Here is a 13,735-nt window from a genome sequence, read left to right on the forward strand (position 1 = left end):
TGTATATTTCATGATAATAGCTGAAAAGTCATTTTATAAAAAGTAAGGCAAATGAAAGGGACATGTTTTGTCTTACAAATTAGAAGGGTTTTAGGACTGAAACTTTGATCTATCCCTTAAAAGTTGAATACCAGCACGCTAAGAAAAGAAGGCAGAGGAATCTGGGACTTCGATATTCTTCTTCCATTAAACTGAAAAATCCAACTTGCCATTTGCTATTGTTAGGTCAATAATATACATGGCAACTGGGGTTGGATGATGAACCAATGTCATTTGCTATTTGTCATAGCTAAAGTTGAATGATGATAATAATATGTAGTTTAATAGCATACGTCCATTTTGAACATCCAAGGACCGCATTACAAAGTTCCTTCACACTACGTGCTGCTGATCATGTGACTTAATGAATGAACTACAGAAATTGTATCCCTTGGTCGATTCTTTTTAAAGCTCGAAGATGGAAAGTGAATTTCTTTTTCATAATCTTATTTTGTGGGAAACTACTAGGAAGCTTTATTTGGTAATAATGCCATCGATAATTCAATTTATTCAATATATGGACCTAATGATCTTAATACCTAGTTATACTAAAAAAAAGGCTGAAAACTCAATGATTGATCTTAAACATAATATTCCAGAGCAAGGTTCAACGATGGTCATCATCTAATCAATAAAAATATTTATTATCTAAATTTAATTATAGAAATATATTAATATTCTAAAATATGCTTTCCATATAAAAGCTGGGATTATATATAATTTGCTTTTTGAAGAAAAGGAAAAAGACGATTGAAGTCATATTCGAGATGTTAATGTTTAGTATATCCTAATTCTGAATTTGCTGTCTCCGAAAATATTTGTCAACCATGTAGATTGGGATGGCTCGCTTTACTTTGTTTTAATCAATAGAAAACAAGTGAACTTTTAATTCTTTTAAAATGGTTAATTAAAAAATTATTTACTTGGATAATAAATTTAATTTTTTAATTTCAAATTATTCCACATAGGATATGAGGTGTCACTTAATGGTGAATTAACGGTTTTAGTAACGGAAGGACTTGATTGATATGACCTCCAGAGTTTTGGGATGTAATTAGAATATTTTAAAGGTTAAAGACCAATTTAAAACATGAGGCATAGTTTAGGGACGGTTGGTGCAATTTATTCTAAAAATAAATTGTATAACAATCAAGGGCGTGTTGCTTAAGCTTGTTTAATTAGCGTTTGTAATTGTTTTCACAAGGATCATGCACTTAAGCAAGCAGACGAAAAAGTTGGTCGACTCTTCAGTCTTCACTTAGGCTGAGATGTTCAAATACACAAATCCTTCTTATCTCCCCGATTTCCCTCATTTTTCTCTTTGCTTCTTCACTCGCCCTCTCTTTCTCTCTAATTTTCTAGTAAACCAAAAACAAAACAAAACCCCATTGTATGACTCCCTCTATCTTTCTATTGCCCATCCAAACAATTCCATTGGAAAATATAAGCTATATATATATTGGTGTGTTTTTGGGAGCTAGAATATTGAAGTAATTTGCGAAATCTTTTAGCCTTTGTAGGGGAGAAAATGGAAGGAGGGATACATACAAGCACTGATACCTCAGCTTTCAAGGAATGTCTCTCTCTAACATGGGGAAACCCTTATGTTCTTCGCCTTGCTTTCTCTGCTGGAATTGGTGGCCTTCTCTTTGGCTACGACACTGGTTCTTTTTCTTCCTTTTTTTTTATGCATCTCTTTAATATAATTTTTCCTTTTTCTTTGTACGACACTGGAAATATATATATATATATATATATATATATATATTTTTTTTTTTCTTGCAGGTGTGATATCTGGTGCTCTCCTTTACATTAGAGATGATTTCAAGTCTGTGGATAGAAAGACTGTTCTACAGGTCACATAACTTTACATATTTTGCTTCTACTTTCATGTTATGAAATTTTTTATGTAAATGTTTCCAGGTTCTTGTCTAAATTTCTTGGTAAATCTGTCCATTTTTGGACAATGATTGTCCGTTTAATGAAATCTGTCTTTACTTATCCCAAGTAAATACAACACCAACCGCTCTTACGTAGACCCTTGAAATGGCTGAACTAGCCTTTGGCTAAGCAATCGGTTACCATTGTTTCATCTAAAAATACTGGTAAATTGGTGATAATCCCATTGGATTGTTGGCTTAAACACTGTAAACTCTCTATAGCTAAGTACAAGTCTTTGGGGCCTTCGTGTCGTGTAAAGTCCTTGTCCCAAGCTTGTTTCTTCTAAAACTGTTTATCGTCAACGTTTTCTTGGATTTCATCAGAAATATTTTATTTTATAATCATTTTTGCCTTTTCAAAAAATTGACATTTGAACCTTTTCAACAAATTTCTGCAGTTCGTGTGAATTGTATTGAAAAGTTCAGTTGCACATATATAATAAAACTATATATAAATAAATAAAAAAGACATGACTTGGGGTGTTTGAGATTGAGCTTTTGTTCAATACAAACCTGAGCTTAAAGAGAATGTTCTGAAAACCCAGACACCCTTGAAACCGGAACAGTTTACTATCAGGGGATTTCGTTCAAGCCCCGAGGCAACTTGGCAGAAACGAATTCTGGTCCTTCCATCGCCATGTAGCAACTAATTTACTACTAGCTACTTAAGCCATTTTGATTACATGACCAGTTTTGTCGATGTATACATGTAACAGGAGAGCATAGTGAGCATGGCAGTTGCTGGAGCCATCATTGGAGCTGCAGTTGGTGGGTGGATGAATGATCGATTTGGAAGGAGAAGAGTACTTCTCATTGCTGATTTCCTGTTTTTTGTTGGAGCTGTAATCATGGCCTCTGCTCCTGGTGCTGCACTTTTGATTGTCGGCCGAATTTTTGTTGGACTCGGTGTCGGAATGGCGTCAATGACTTCTCCTCTATATATTTCAGAAGCATCCCCGGCCAAAATCCGTGGTGCCCTTGTTAGTACCAACGGATTTCTTATCACTGGTGGCCAGTTCCTGTCTTACCTTATCAACTTGGCTTTTACCAAGGTAAGCTACCAAAACATGTTAGCAAATTATAGCCCCCGCCCCAAAAAAACTGAATAAATGTTTTTGTTCAGGCACCAGGGACATGGAGGTGGATGGTTGGAGTTGCAGGGTTTCCAGCACTTTTGCAGTTCATTCTAATGTTACTTCTTCCAGAATCACCCCGTTGGCTATACCGCAAGGTTCCCTGAATTCTAATGTCGCATGTATTTGGTCTTCAAGCTTCCAAATATTGATTCTTTGTCGTCTTAATAAAAAATACAGGGAAGAGAAGAAGCAGCCAAAGTGATATTGAGGAAAATTTACCCAGCTCATGAAGTGGAACAAGAAATTCAAGATTTAAAGGAATCCGTGGAGGCTGAAATCAAGGAAGAAGGATCTTCCGAAAAGATGAACATTATTAAACTGTTGAAAACCAAAGCAGTGAGGCGAGGGCTCACTGCTGGCGTAGGACTCCAAGTTTTCCAACAATTTGTTGGCATAAACACAGTCATGTATTACAGTCCGACCATAGTTCAGTTAGCTGGTTTTGCCTCTAACCGGACAGCTCTCCTCCTTTCCCTTCTCACTGCAGGCCTCAATGCCTTTGGCTCCATTGTCAGCATTTACTTTATTGACAGGACAGGGAGGAAGAAGCTGCTAATAATTAGTTTAACTGGAGTGGTGGTTTCACTTGGTGTTTTATCAGGAGTTTTCCATGAGACCACAACACATTCTCCAATGGTTAGCAGGGTTGAAACATCTCACTTTTCAAACATTACATGTCCGGATTATAGTTCAGCTTTAAACTCCGGTGCTTGGGATTGCATGACGTGTTTGAAGGCTTCATCTCCAGATTGTGGTTTCTGTTCTTCACCAACAAACAAGGTAAATCACATGGAAAACCAAAAAATCCAAATATAACTTTCGATAAAGTCGCATGTTTTGCCTTCATTAATCAGTTCTCGTTATTTCAGTTGCTGCCAGGAGCTTGTCTGATCTCAAATGACACAGTGAAGGATATGTGCCATAAAGAAACTAGGCTATGGTACACAAGGGGATGTCCAAGCAAATATGGATGGCTCGCGCTGATTGGTCTGGCTCTCTACATCATATTCTTCTCACCTGGAATGGGAAGTGTCCCATGGATAATGAACTCTGAGATTTATCCACTCAGGTTCAGAGGATTATGTGGGGGAATTGCTGCAACAGCTAACTGGATCTCGAATCTCATAGTGGCTCAGTCCTTTCTATCACTTAAAGAAGCAATAGGAGCATCTTGGACATTCCTAATATTTGGGGTAATCTCCGTGATGGCTTTACTCTTTGTGATCATCTATGTGCCAGAAACAAAGGGGCTACCTATCGAGGAGATTGAGAAGATGTTGGAGGGTAGAGCTTTACACTACAAGTTCTGGGAGAAAGGTAACAAACCACATGAGAAGAGCCAAGCCGCTTGAATTTGGGCATTGCATCTTCAATTAGTTTGATAATCAAAGCTGTTATTTTTCTCTATTTTCTCTCTACAGAACTGATCTCAGTGTGAGAAAATGCCCATACATGTTCCGTACGAAGCTTCTTCTTTAAGGCATTTCTAAGTATAAAGTATTTTATAGGGTAAATAGCAGTACTTCAAGGGCATGAATTAACTGTCAACTGTAACTGCGAACTACTTTTCAATATCATAAATTTTTTTTTCTACAAAAAGACTCTTCTGAGCATCTCCTAATTATTCAACCAGGTAAGAATAGCATGAGGTCATCAATGCAATTTTGTCTTATCAGATATATTGCATTCTCATTAAAGATAAGGCAAACATCTACTAATCATTGCTCAGGATTGTGATAGAAACAACAGATTAGTTCTTCCCTCTTCCCATTTTTTTTCCTGCTATTGGGACAACATGAAAATATCTAAATGCTTGGATTGCTAAAAAAAGTCATGTTCGGGGGAAAAAATATGATGGATCCATGCCTCAGGCAATGTGCTCTGCCAAAGTGAGGATCTTGACATGCTTTTTCTGCCTCAGCTCATGAGGAACTGGCCCAAAAACTCTGGTCCCTATTGGCTGGCCTTGCTTGTCAACAAGAACAACTGCATTGTCATCGAACTTGACCTCACTCCCATCACAACGACCCCGCTGCATGGCAGCACGCACAACCACACCATATACCACCTTTCCTTTCTTCACCTTTCCGTTAGGCATGGCTTCCTTTACAGATGCAATTATGGTGTCTCCCAATCTTGCCCCTTTCTTCCCCTTCAATGCTTGTATACACATCACCTTTTTTGCCCCTGAGTTGTCCACTACTTTTAGAACAGTTCTCATCTGTATGAAAGTCCTTTGTTGCTGCAGAATAAAATGAAATATAAGGGTTACCTATCAAAGAAAATACCACAAAGGCAATTATCATAGAACCATGGAATATTATCAGGACTTAAACCATACACTTACAATATTGAACATTCAACAAAACTCTTATCACTCTCACATCAAGCTACAAGAATAATTATCCTATTCCAATAGCTATGTGGATCCTAACATAAGACTCAAAATATAACTTTCATTAACAATAGGTTCAACTCCTGTCAACATCACTGAAATCATATTTAAGTAGTTCAGGCTGCCATCCTATCAGGCTCATATGCAGCTCTTCAAAAGCTGTCTCAATGGTTCTTACTTCTTATACATGTTTGATGCTTAAGAAAAGGGAAAAGTTTAGTAAAAATTTGATGCTCATTAACAATATGTTTATCCCTTTGAACCATTTAGGTTTAATGAGACATGCATAACTTCAGACCATAAAAAATGACATCATGACCAACCTTGTCAAAGCTGTTCCCACAGGCTTGTCTATTCCCGGAGATTTGGGGAACTTGATCTAAATTTCCAAGGATAATATTAATATAGCATGAACACTAGCATGTGCTCCACGTGAATGATTCCATCTATTGCAGTCCAAGCTTAAAAAGAAACATCATGCTAGAAAACCTTGCTGACCTGATACAGGAAACTGCCACATGTTGTCTCTCTTGATGTGCTTGGTAAATTAGAGAAGTTGTTTCGAAGGCCATCCATCAATGAACGTCCCACTGCATATACCATAGAGTCAAACAAAAGCTAGAGAAACAAGACTAGATACAAAATGAATTATGAACATATAGGTTTTAATTTTATGATACAAAAACATATTTACATCACTTGTGGGAGGAACAAAACCAATGTAGTTCAGCGGATAGTCAGATTACAAGCATTAAGAACCTAACCAATGGTTCCCGGCACTTACGTAGAAGACGTAAACAAGAAAGAAGAGGGGGAAAAAAACCCAGCATGAAAGAATAGATACAAACAGAATTCATAAACAGGTCATCCTAAAATCCCACATATTAAGAGGCTTCTTAAAGCTATCGTCATCAAACGAAACACAAGTGACTAAAAGAATCATAAAACACAGTGAAAAAAGTTCCAAACACAGAATTGTAGACGGAATACAAAATGCCAACGAATCACCAAAAGACTTCCATATGAAGATGAGCAAGAAGCAACACTATTGAGACTAGATAAGCTTCAATAAGTTCCACCAAACCCCATCTCAACCCCTCCAAAAAATAATATCGTTGAATTTCCAGGGTTCAATGGTTAAAAACCTTTATTCATTTCGGTCCAAACTTATAGCTAACTAGAAGAATTTTTCCTCTATATCAATCAAAGAAAAACTTACGCAATAAAAACTTAAACTTTATGCATATGGACATAGTTGGATCGGAATGCTCTGTAAGCTATTCATAGAAGAGCTGGTAATCTGAAAATGTGCATTAACAGAAAGAAAGGACAACAAAAACCCTTCGAAAAAAACAAAAAACGCCCACACCAAGAAAAAATCACATGACATACCCCTGGAGCATCTGGAAGCTAAGCTTGCAGCCATCTTCCGCTTCTTACTTAATTCGACAGCCTTAAACAAGGGAAAGAGGAAAATGAGTGAAACAGTTAGAACCCTAGGACTAGGAAGTAGGGACTTGAAGGAAGAAGGAGATTGGGTTTGGGCTCAAGCTTAAGTAGGACTAGCCCAACGCATTATATATAATTACTTCATATAAAAAGGTTTCCCTTTTTCCCTGAACAGTCCATCAATGAAAATAAAAACAAATTCTTGATGTTGAATTAGATATGAACATTCTTACGAAATCAAACCCTGCCCTCACTGAATCACGTCATCAAAGTTTGTCGACATCATAAATTACTCATGCAAAGAAGTGGGCAAAGATTAAAAAAACCTATAGAGTTGTTAATGGAGTTACACTGTTACAGTTGTGGCGGATAGCATAGCTACCCTCACTTCTCAATTTTAGCTTTCCTCCCCACCCACCACCAGGAAACAATATTTATTACCCATTTCTTTTGCATATTTTTGGTAACATTGTAAGCTTCAAGTGTGTGTGAAGTTCCCCGCAATGTTAGTGATTCGACTTAGGTAAATAAATATAAATATATTTTTTAACTTTAAAACAGTATCTTCAGCCTGGGAACATCTTCCAAACTACCAAGTTATCAGCATATAATTTTCATTTTTCCATACAAAATTATAACACGCAGAAGCTTGTAAACAAAGTCAAATTCAGGAATTATATGATAGTGTCGAAATAAAATTTAAAAAAATTGGGGTCAAAGCTAAAAAAATTATATTTAAATGTTTTAAATTGAATTGTAAACTTATAAGAAAGACCAAAATTGCAATTTGTCCATTTAAATATAATCTAAGAGGGCTTAAATTAAATAATATATATTTGAGAAGTACTTAAATTAAATTATACCATTCAACCAAAGCCAGCAAGTGGCTACCTCTCCTAGATACCCCTGCCTGCAAATTAACAACTGATTGTTCAAAACAACAGGAAAAAGTCTGTTAATCTCAGTTTGAACTCCCCGTGCCATCTAATTACACACTAAACAAATAAATTAGGTGCATAAATATATATATATATAAATATATATATATTTCAAATCATCATTTTAATTTGAATTAAAGAGTGGGCATAGATGTTTCATTCTTTCACTGCAAAAGCCAACACCTAACACACTATACCTCTTATGTCCAAATTCTCTTCATAAAATTATTAATAATTTTCAAAACCCATAGTTATCCTTTTTAATAATATTATCTTCAAAGGTTAAACTCGAATAATTTCTTTAATAATACAATTCGTCTTGTTGTTGCACCCAAAAATAATATATCAAACACCTATTCACATCCAATATTTGTTAATAGAAAAATAAAATACAATGAAAATGCAGGGGATTGAAGCCAATGCCTCTCACATGCAAAACGAGCTCTCTACCCCTTTGAGCTACATCCCCTGATGATTAACATTATATAAAGATCTTTGATTCTGCTCTTATTTTGGAGTCTGAAGCTAGGGTGTTTGGTGAGCAATCAACAAATTTATCTTATCTCCCACAACAACGAAACATGTTTAGTTTAACGTTTACTACCCTTCCTCAAAGTAGAAAGTTCCTTTTAAACTTTAGTTGTTGTTTGGAAGAGATTCATTTAAAATTATATCTATATCAAAACCATTCACGTTTTCGCTGTATTTGTTTTGGCCGAGCTTTTTATTTAGGGTTTATATGAAAAATAAGTAATTAAATTATATAATTTTTTTCATTTAGGTATTTAAAGTTTTATTCCTTACTACTTTAGGTACCCATCGCTAACTCCAACACTTTTAATCAATTTATAACATACAACATTTTTAATTAAATAAAAATTAATTCAAATTTAAATTATCATCAAGTAAAAAATTAACATTTTTCAAAATGTTACATGTTATGTTATTTTTTATTGTCATGGTATATAATTAGTGTTTTTTTATTAAAAATTCTTAAATTTGTTACTATTGCTCATAATTTAATATCTTACATTCTCAATTAACAAGATGACCAAATGATTTTTCAAACCAATCCATTATAATGACTCAATTACTCCAACTGAGATGTGTCTTCTTTCCATCGTAATATTCTATTAGCATAATGGTTAGGAATAATGTCAGGTTGAATAAAATGAAGAAATAGGATTCATAAGTAAATTTAGTTTGAAGTAGATTTGTTTTTTTATTTATTTACTAAAGGAAGAGGTGGGTATTATGTAGTTGTTTTTTATGTCTGAGATGATGGTATGTAGTGATCAATAAAATAACAATATTGTAATGGATTCATTAGCAAAGCCTGATATGTTCATAAAGAACATGAAGTTCTCGTTTGCCCAAATGCATCGACGACATCGATGATATAGTATCATTCGACAATTCCCTCAACCTTTTTTCTCATGGTCACAACACACAAGTTGTATCAAATGATGATTAATTCTTTATTGTGGTTCGGATTTGAACCATGGCAAAATATCATGCCTTCAATTTATGGTAGGAAATATGATTTTTTATATAGATTTAATATTGATATGATGCGTATCGATAAGGTAACAACAATTAATAAAGAGGTAAATAGTAATTTAGCCCCTAAAAATGATAAATTTACTGTTAACCTCTTAATTTTTTTTATTAAATTACATATTAATATAATAGTATAATTATATTTTTATCCCAATCTATTTTAGTGCTTCGTCCTAGCTATCTGGTACATTTTAAGTATAAATCTTGGCAAATATTAGCCCATGGTGTCATGGGATGTCGGAGCGGTATTAAGTGTTGACCAAGGCAGGCAGGTAAAACAAAAAAAACTGTAAAAACTTGAGGTAAAAGTGAAAACCCTGAGTGAAAGGAAGCTCAAAGCTCTGGATTACTGTTTTTTTTTCTTTACCCCTTTTTCATCAAGACCATGACGCTTGCAACGGAGTAGAAAGTGGTGGAGAGACAGAGACTCATCAAACTAGAAAACAATAATAATAACATGACTGTGTTATTTGTTTCTGTTTTCGCTTTCAGAATGTGGCATCGAGAAGTCACCCAAATGCATTGATATTAGCTAGATTGCACGCCCTCTGTAACCATGACACGTGCCTTTGCTTCTTTCCCAGTCATTTCTATTGAACTACTCAAACATTACACTTTTACTTTCTTAATTTAATGTAAATATACATTAAAACGTAGACAGTCTTTTAAAATGATGCAATTAAGAGAGAGTAGCTCTCTGCTACTGCTAGGGTGATTAGATTAAGGGTTGGCTTCTTTTTAACCGACATTGGATTGCGAGGAACACGTCTGCGGGTACGAATTTTCATTTTGCCTCATTAGTAACAATATTATAATATTATTTTGGTTTTTGATACTTGGAAGGGAGGGGGACATAAACTACGAAATGGATGAGAATTATGGTACAACCAGAATCATCATTTCTTTCCTTAATCCCCATATATCATAAGGTTTAAAATTAATTAATTTATCAAATCCAACACCAACGCATGTGGCCTTTGCTTAATTAATTAACCAACTTCCATGCCCTACCCATCATTTTTATATGGACAAAAAAATGGGTTCGTACTCAGTGCAGAAATAATGGAGGCCATCATCTTTGAGACATTCCTAATGCTTTTGCTTTTAGTTATTGGATACTAATTTAATATATATACATATGGCTTTGGTTGCCACTTTGATTTGAAGCACTCTCCAGTTATTAATGGAGCTTCACTCTAGCTAAGCTAACTCAAAAGTATGGTTCAGGTTTTAAATGATTCAATTTTTGGCGGGTCTTTTTATATTTGGTTTGGTTTCATGCCTTACTAGCTTACATGTGTAACGTATTGGCTATGAGGTTTTATTGATACAGTCATTTTCTTGTTCATACAAATAGGAAAATTTAGGAAAAAAGGTTTTGAATTAGGTATTCAACAAGTATCAAAAGGAACTTAAAATCTTTATCCATTTTGATATGATTTACATAATAAAAAGTTAAAATAGATTTCTTTGTTAATTTAATCATATGGGTTGGGCAAGGATATTCCTCACTTTCCAGTGGTATCTTAATAAATAATTCATGTGGTAAGAGAGACATAGATCAGCTATCTATTATTTCATTTGCATGTGGTGGCAATTTCATGATTATAGCGGGTGGATTTATTTTACTTTAATCGTAAAGAGTTGATGTGAATTGTGGTGCTGCCGACAAATAATGAAAAGGCGAGGTCACAACTTTTGTATAGGAATCAAGATAAGAAATAAATAAAACAACTGTATCATTTGCCTACCAGCCAAGGCATGGCATAGTTGATGTTTAAGAAATGATGTGATGCTTGCTATTAATTAATTACCAAGTTTCTGCTTTAAAATCAAATCTCGGAACAGTCGCTTCATTGCAAAACTGAAACCGCCCTCTACCGCTATGTTGTACTGTATATTTACTTGTTAATGTACTTTATGTTTAGGAGTTTGGAAGACGACTGGATTCATTAACACTTCCATCAGATTTATGGTTATTTTGTTGTACTTCCTCTATTTGGTATGTGTTATGGTGTTCATGATGTGTGAATTAGGTAAGTATACTTAATAACTCTTGAATGAATTATAAGTGATATGCTATGAATAGGTAGGATGGTATGAGATTGGAATTTTAATAGGAAATGTTGATTGGCTTTTTTAGGTGAGTTTAATGAATGTGTTTGAGCTTGGTAGATAGGAAATGGCCATTTTTGGATGGAACTAATATAAATTGATTGTGATTGACCATAGTTGCTCCAGCAACGAACGTGACATCTTGTAGTTCGGATCCGACGATCGTATCGGTTATCAGGGTGTTACTTTTAGTCTATCAAAGTCATAGATTTAGTCGATTCTTAGATTAAATCGAGCTTAGAATTGAGTCTAGAGGTACATGCCAAAGTCGAGTCAGAGTCGAAATTTAGATGTTGATGATTAAATTTCTTTGTTTTATAGCTAAAATGTCAAGAGAATCCAAAAATGATGCCGATAACAATATACTCAGCAACGATCATTCCGCTAAAAGAAAAGATAGGATAGAATCTGACGGCGCCCAGTACAAAATCAACTAGTGCCAGTCAACCTAGAATGGGTAGGCATAGATGCAAAGACAGAGTAACGATAACCTACTTTGAGTCTTAGCGGAGGCCCTACTTCAAATTCCAGTTAAAATTTCTCTAGCAATTGAACTTTTACCACCTATATAATTTAGTCACTATACCTTAATTAATCATTATTTCGATAAATTTACCTATCCAAAATTCAATTCATCTACTATATAACTTCGTAAATATTTATATTAAATATTTACATGTTTGGTTTACGGAAACAGGGTCTAGGAATCACGTTTTCTGACACCACTCACTTTTGTGTCGTTACAGTAACGGTAGATTAGACTTTAGCTAACAGGTTGGTTCTTATTTGCTTATTGTTGTTTTGTTCGAACTTGTGCTCGAACATCTGTCAAAACATCAATTTGAACGTAGAGCAAACTGACTTGTGCTCTTTCAAAAAGGAAAATCTAGATATATATTGGTTTGCTTTGTGCATATTCAATTTTGGAAATGTTATTGATACTTCTGATGCAAACTTCTTGGAAATTATATAGTTTTTCCTATTTAAGCACTTAAAAAGTTTTTTTTTTTGGTTAAAAGTGTTATTTTTTTAGCGAGTTAAAAGTGGTACTTAAACTATCAAATTTTCCTCATTTTATCTAAAAAAGGTGTAAAATATTCAATAAGAATGATAACCCTCATATTTAGAGTCAATTTAATAGAGTTTCCATAGCATTTTAGGATGTAATGTTAACATTTAGATGAGTTTTATTAGATTTATAGCTTTTTGGATTAATTATATATTATTTCAATTTTGTTTAATTTGTATCATTTTTAGAGTTAGTTCGGACGAATTTGTTACTTTCTTTTTCTCATTGTAGGTATTGGGTGAAGAATGAAATACTTAGAGCTTAATACAAGCAATGAAGAAGAGTAGCCTTTTGCTCCACCGAATTTAATTTAGTGTAGTGGAGCATGTTCTTCAATTCAAAAATTTTGGAAGCAAGTAGTCTGCTCCACAACAACTTTTGCATGTGGTGGAGCAATGTGAGAAGAAACCCTAAAAACAAGGATAACGAAATTTAAAAAAGAAAAATAATCACTTGGAGACTAAAGGAAGACTCTCTTCTACTAAGGAAAACTTCAAGCTTGCAAGGATAAGAAGAAAAAGAAATTCAAAGAGCTCCACATAAATTCTTTTAGCTATTTTCTTTCTAGATTATCTCTTTTGTTTAATGCAGGTCTGTTGTGGATATCTTTTTGTGTTGTTTTTTCAACTCAATATGAACTCAAATTATTATTTTTTGGAGTGATGATGTATCATTTTTAGTTAATTAATTTATTTTTCTTCAATTGTTTTGATCTTTATTAATTATTTATTCAGACTTGTGCTTAATCTACTTGTCTGATCATCAAATTGTATTAATTTTACAATCTTGATTTGTCTTGGAAGAGAAATTAAGGTTTGAATCTAGATTGAATAGATTAGGATTAATTTTAGTAGTGTTGACGAACGAGTTAATTTGCAACTAGAATAGAAATATAAGTGGTGCCCTAATCAACCCAATAAGTTTGTTCTTAGTGACTTCACCCTACCCAATACGTGATGCCCTAATCAACCCAACTTCAACCCAATAGCTAGTAAGGAAGGGGGATTAATTTTGCTTGATACTAAATGGTCTAGTTAATGGCATTGAATCTTGAGTTAGTAAATTACATAGATTTAATAATTAAACGAGAGATG

At 34.2% G+C, this 13,735-nt stretch overlaps 2 protein-coding genes and 1 long non-coding RNA gene across 4 annotated transcripts in view; 1 reads left to right on the forward strand and 2 right to left on the reverse strand.

Annotated features, from left to right (window-relative positions):
* The window catches only part of LOC128041251 (uncharacterized), an 88,765-nt gene that overhangs the window by 22,859 nt on the left and 52,171 nt on the right, over positions 1-13,735 (reverse strand). The window lies entirely within an intron of this gene.
* LOC105769674 (probable inositol transporter 2) lies at positions 1,332-4,714 on the forward strand. Its single transcript, XM_052630874.1, has 6 exons — positions 1,332-1,703; positions 1,825-1,895; positions 2,696-3,031; positions 3,103-3,210; positions 3,293-3,895; positions 3,985-4,714. Exons 1-6 carry the CDS (start codon positions 1,568-1,570, stop codon positions 4,465-4,467), a joined length of 1,737 nt encoding a protein of 578 aa, XP_052486834.1. The 5' UTR covers positions 1,332-1,567; the 3' UTR covers positions 4,468-4,714.
* On the reverse strand, positions 4,815-7,063 carry LOC105769673 (50S ribosomal protein HLP, mitochondrial). 2 transcript variants are annotated; one of them, XM_012590452.2, is made up of 4 exons: positions 6,903-7,063; positions 6,009-6,100; positions 5,834-5,889; positions 4,815-5,357 (listed from the first exon to the last, which is right to left on the reverse strand). In XM_012590452.2, the coding sequence occupies exons 2-4, from the start codon at positions 6,028-6,030 to the stop codon at positions 4,983-4,985; spliced, it is 453 nt and encodes a 150-aa protein (XP_012445906.1). In that variant the 5' UTR covers positions 6,031-6,100; positions 6,903-7,063; the 3' UTR covers positions 4,815-4,982. The 2 variants fall into 2 exon arrangements, with proteins under 2 accessions (XP_012445906.1, XP_012445905.1); XM_012590451.2 differs by lacking the exon at positions 5,834-5,889 and having other exon boundaries at positions 6,903-7,059.

Source organism: Gossypium raimondii, chromosome 5 (assembly GCF_025698545.1).
Source record: "Gossypium raimondii isolate GPD5lz chromosome 5, ASM2569854v1, whole genome shotgun sequence".
NCBI lineage: Eukaryota > Viridiplantae > Streptophyta > Magnoliopsida > Malvales > Malvaceae > Gossypium > Gossypium raimondii.

Bases quoted from the DNA above. Each gene is read 5' to 3' on its own strand.
- LOC105769673 (XM_012590451.2), bottom strand. From the start codon at position 6,936: ATGGCTGCAAGCTTAGCTTCCAGATGCTCCAGGG. The intron at 6,101-6,902 runs GTATGTCATGTG...TGGTATATGCAG, and splicing joins AGCTTCCAGATGCTCCAGGG to TGGGACGTTCATTGATGGAT. The intron at 5,358-6,008 runs GTCAGCAAGGTT...TTTATTCTGCAG, and splicing joins GTGGCAGTTTCCTGTATCAG to CAACAAAGGACTTTCATACA.
- LOC105769674 (XM_052630874.1), top strand. From the start codon at position 1,568: ATGGAAGGAGGGATACATACAAGCACTGATACCTCAGCTTTCAAGGAA. The intron at 1,704-1,824 runs GTTCTTTTTCTT...TTTTTCTTGCAG, and splicing joins TCTCTTTGGCTACGACACTG to GTGTGATATCTGGTGCTCTC. The intron at 1,896-2,695 runs GTCACATAACTT...TACATGTAACAG, and splicing joins ATAGAAAGACTGTTCTACAG to GAGAGCATAGTGAGCATGGC.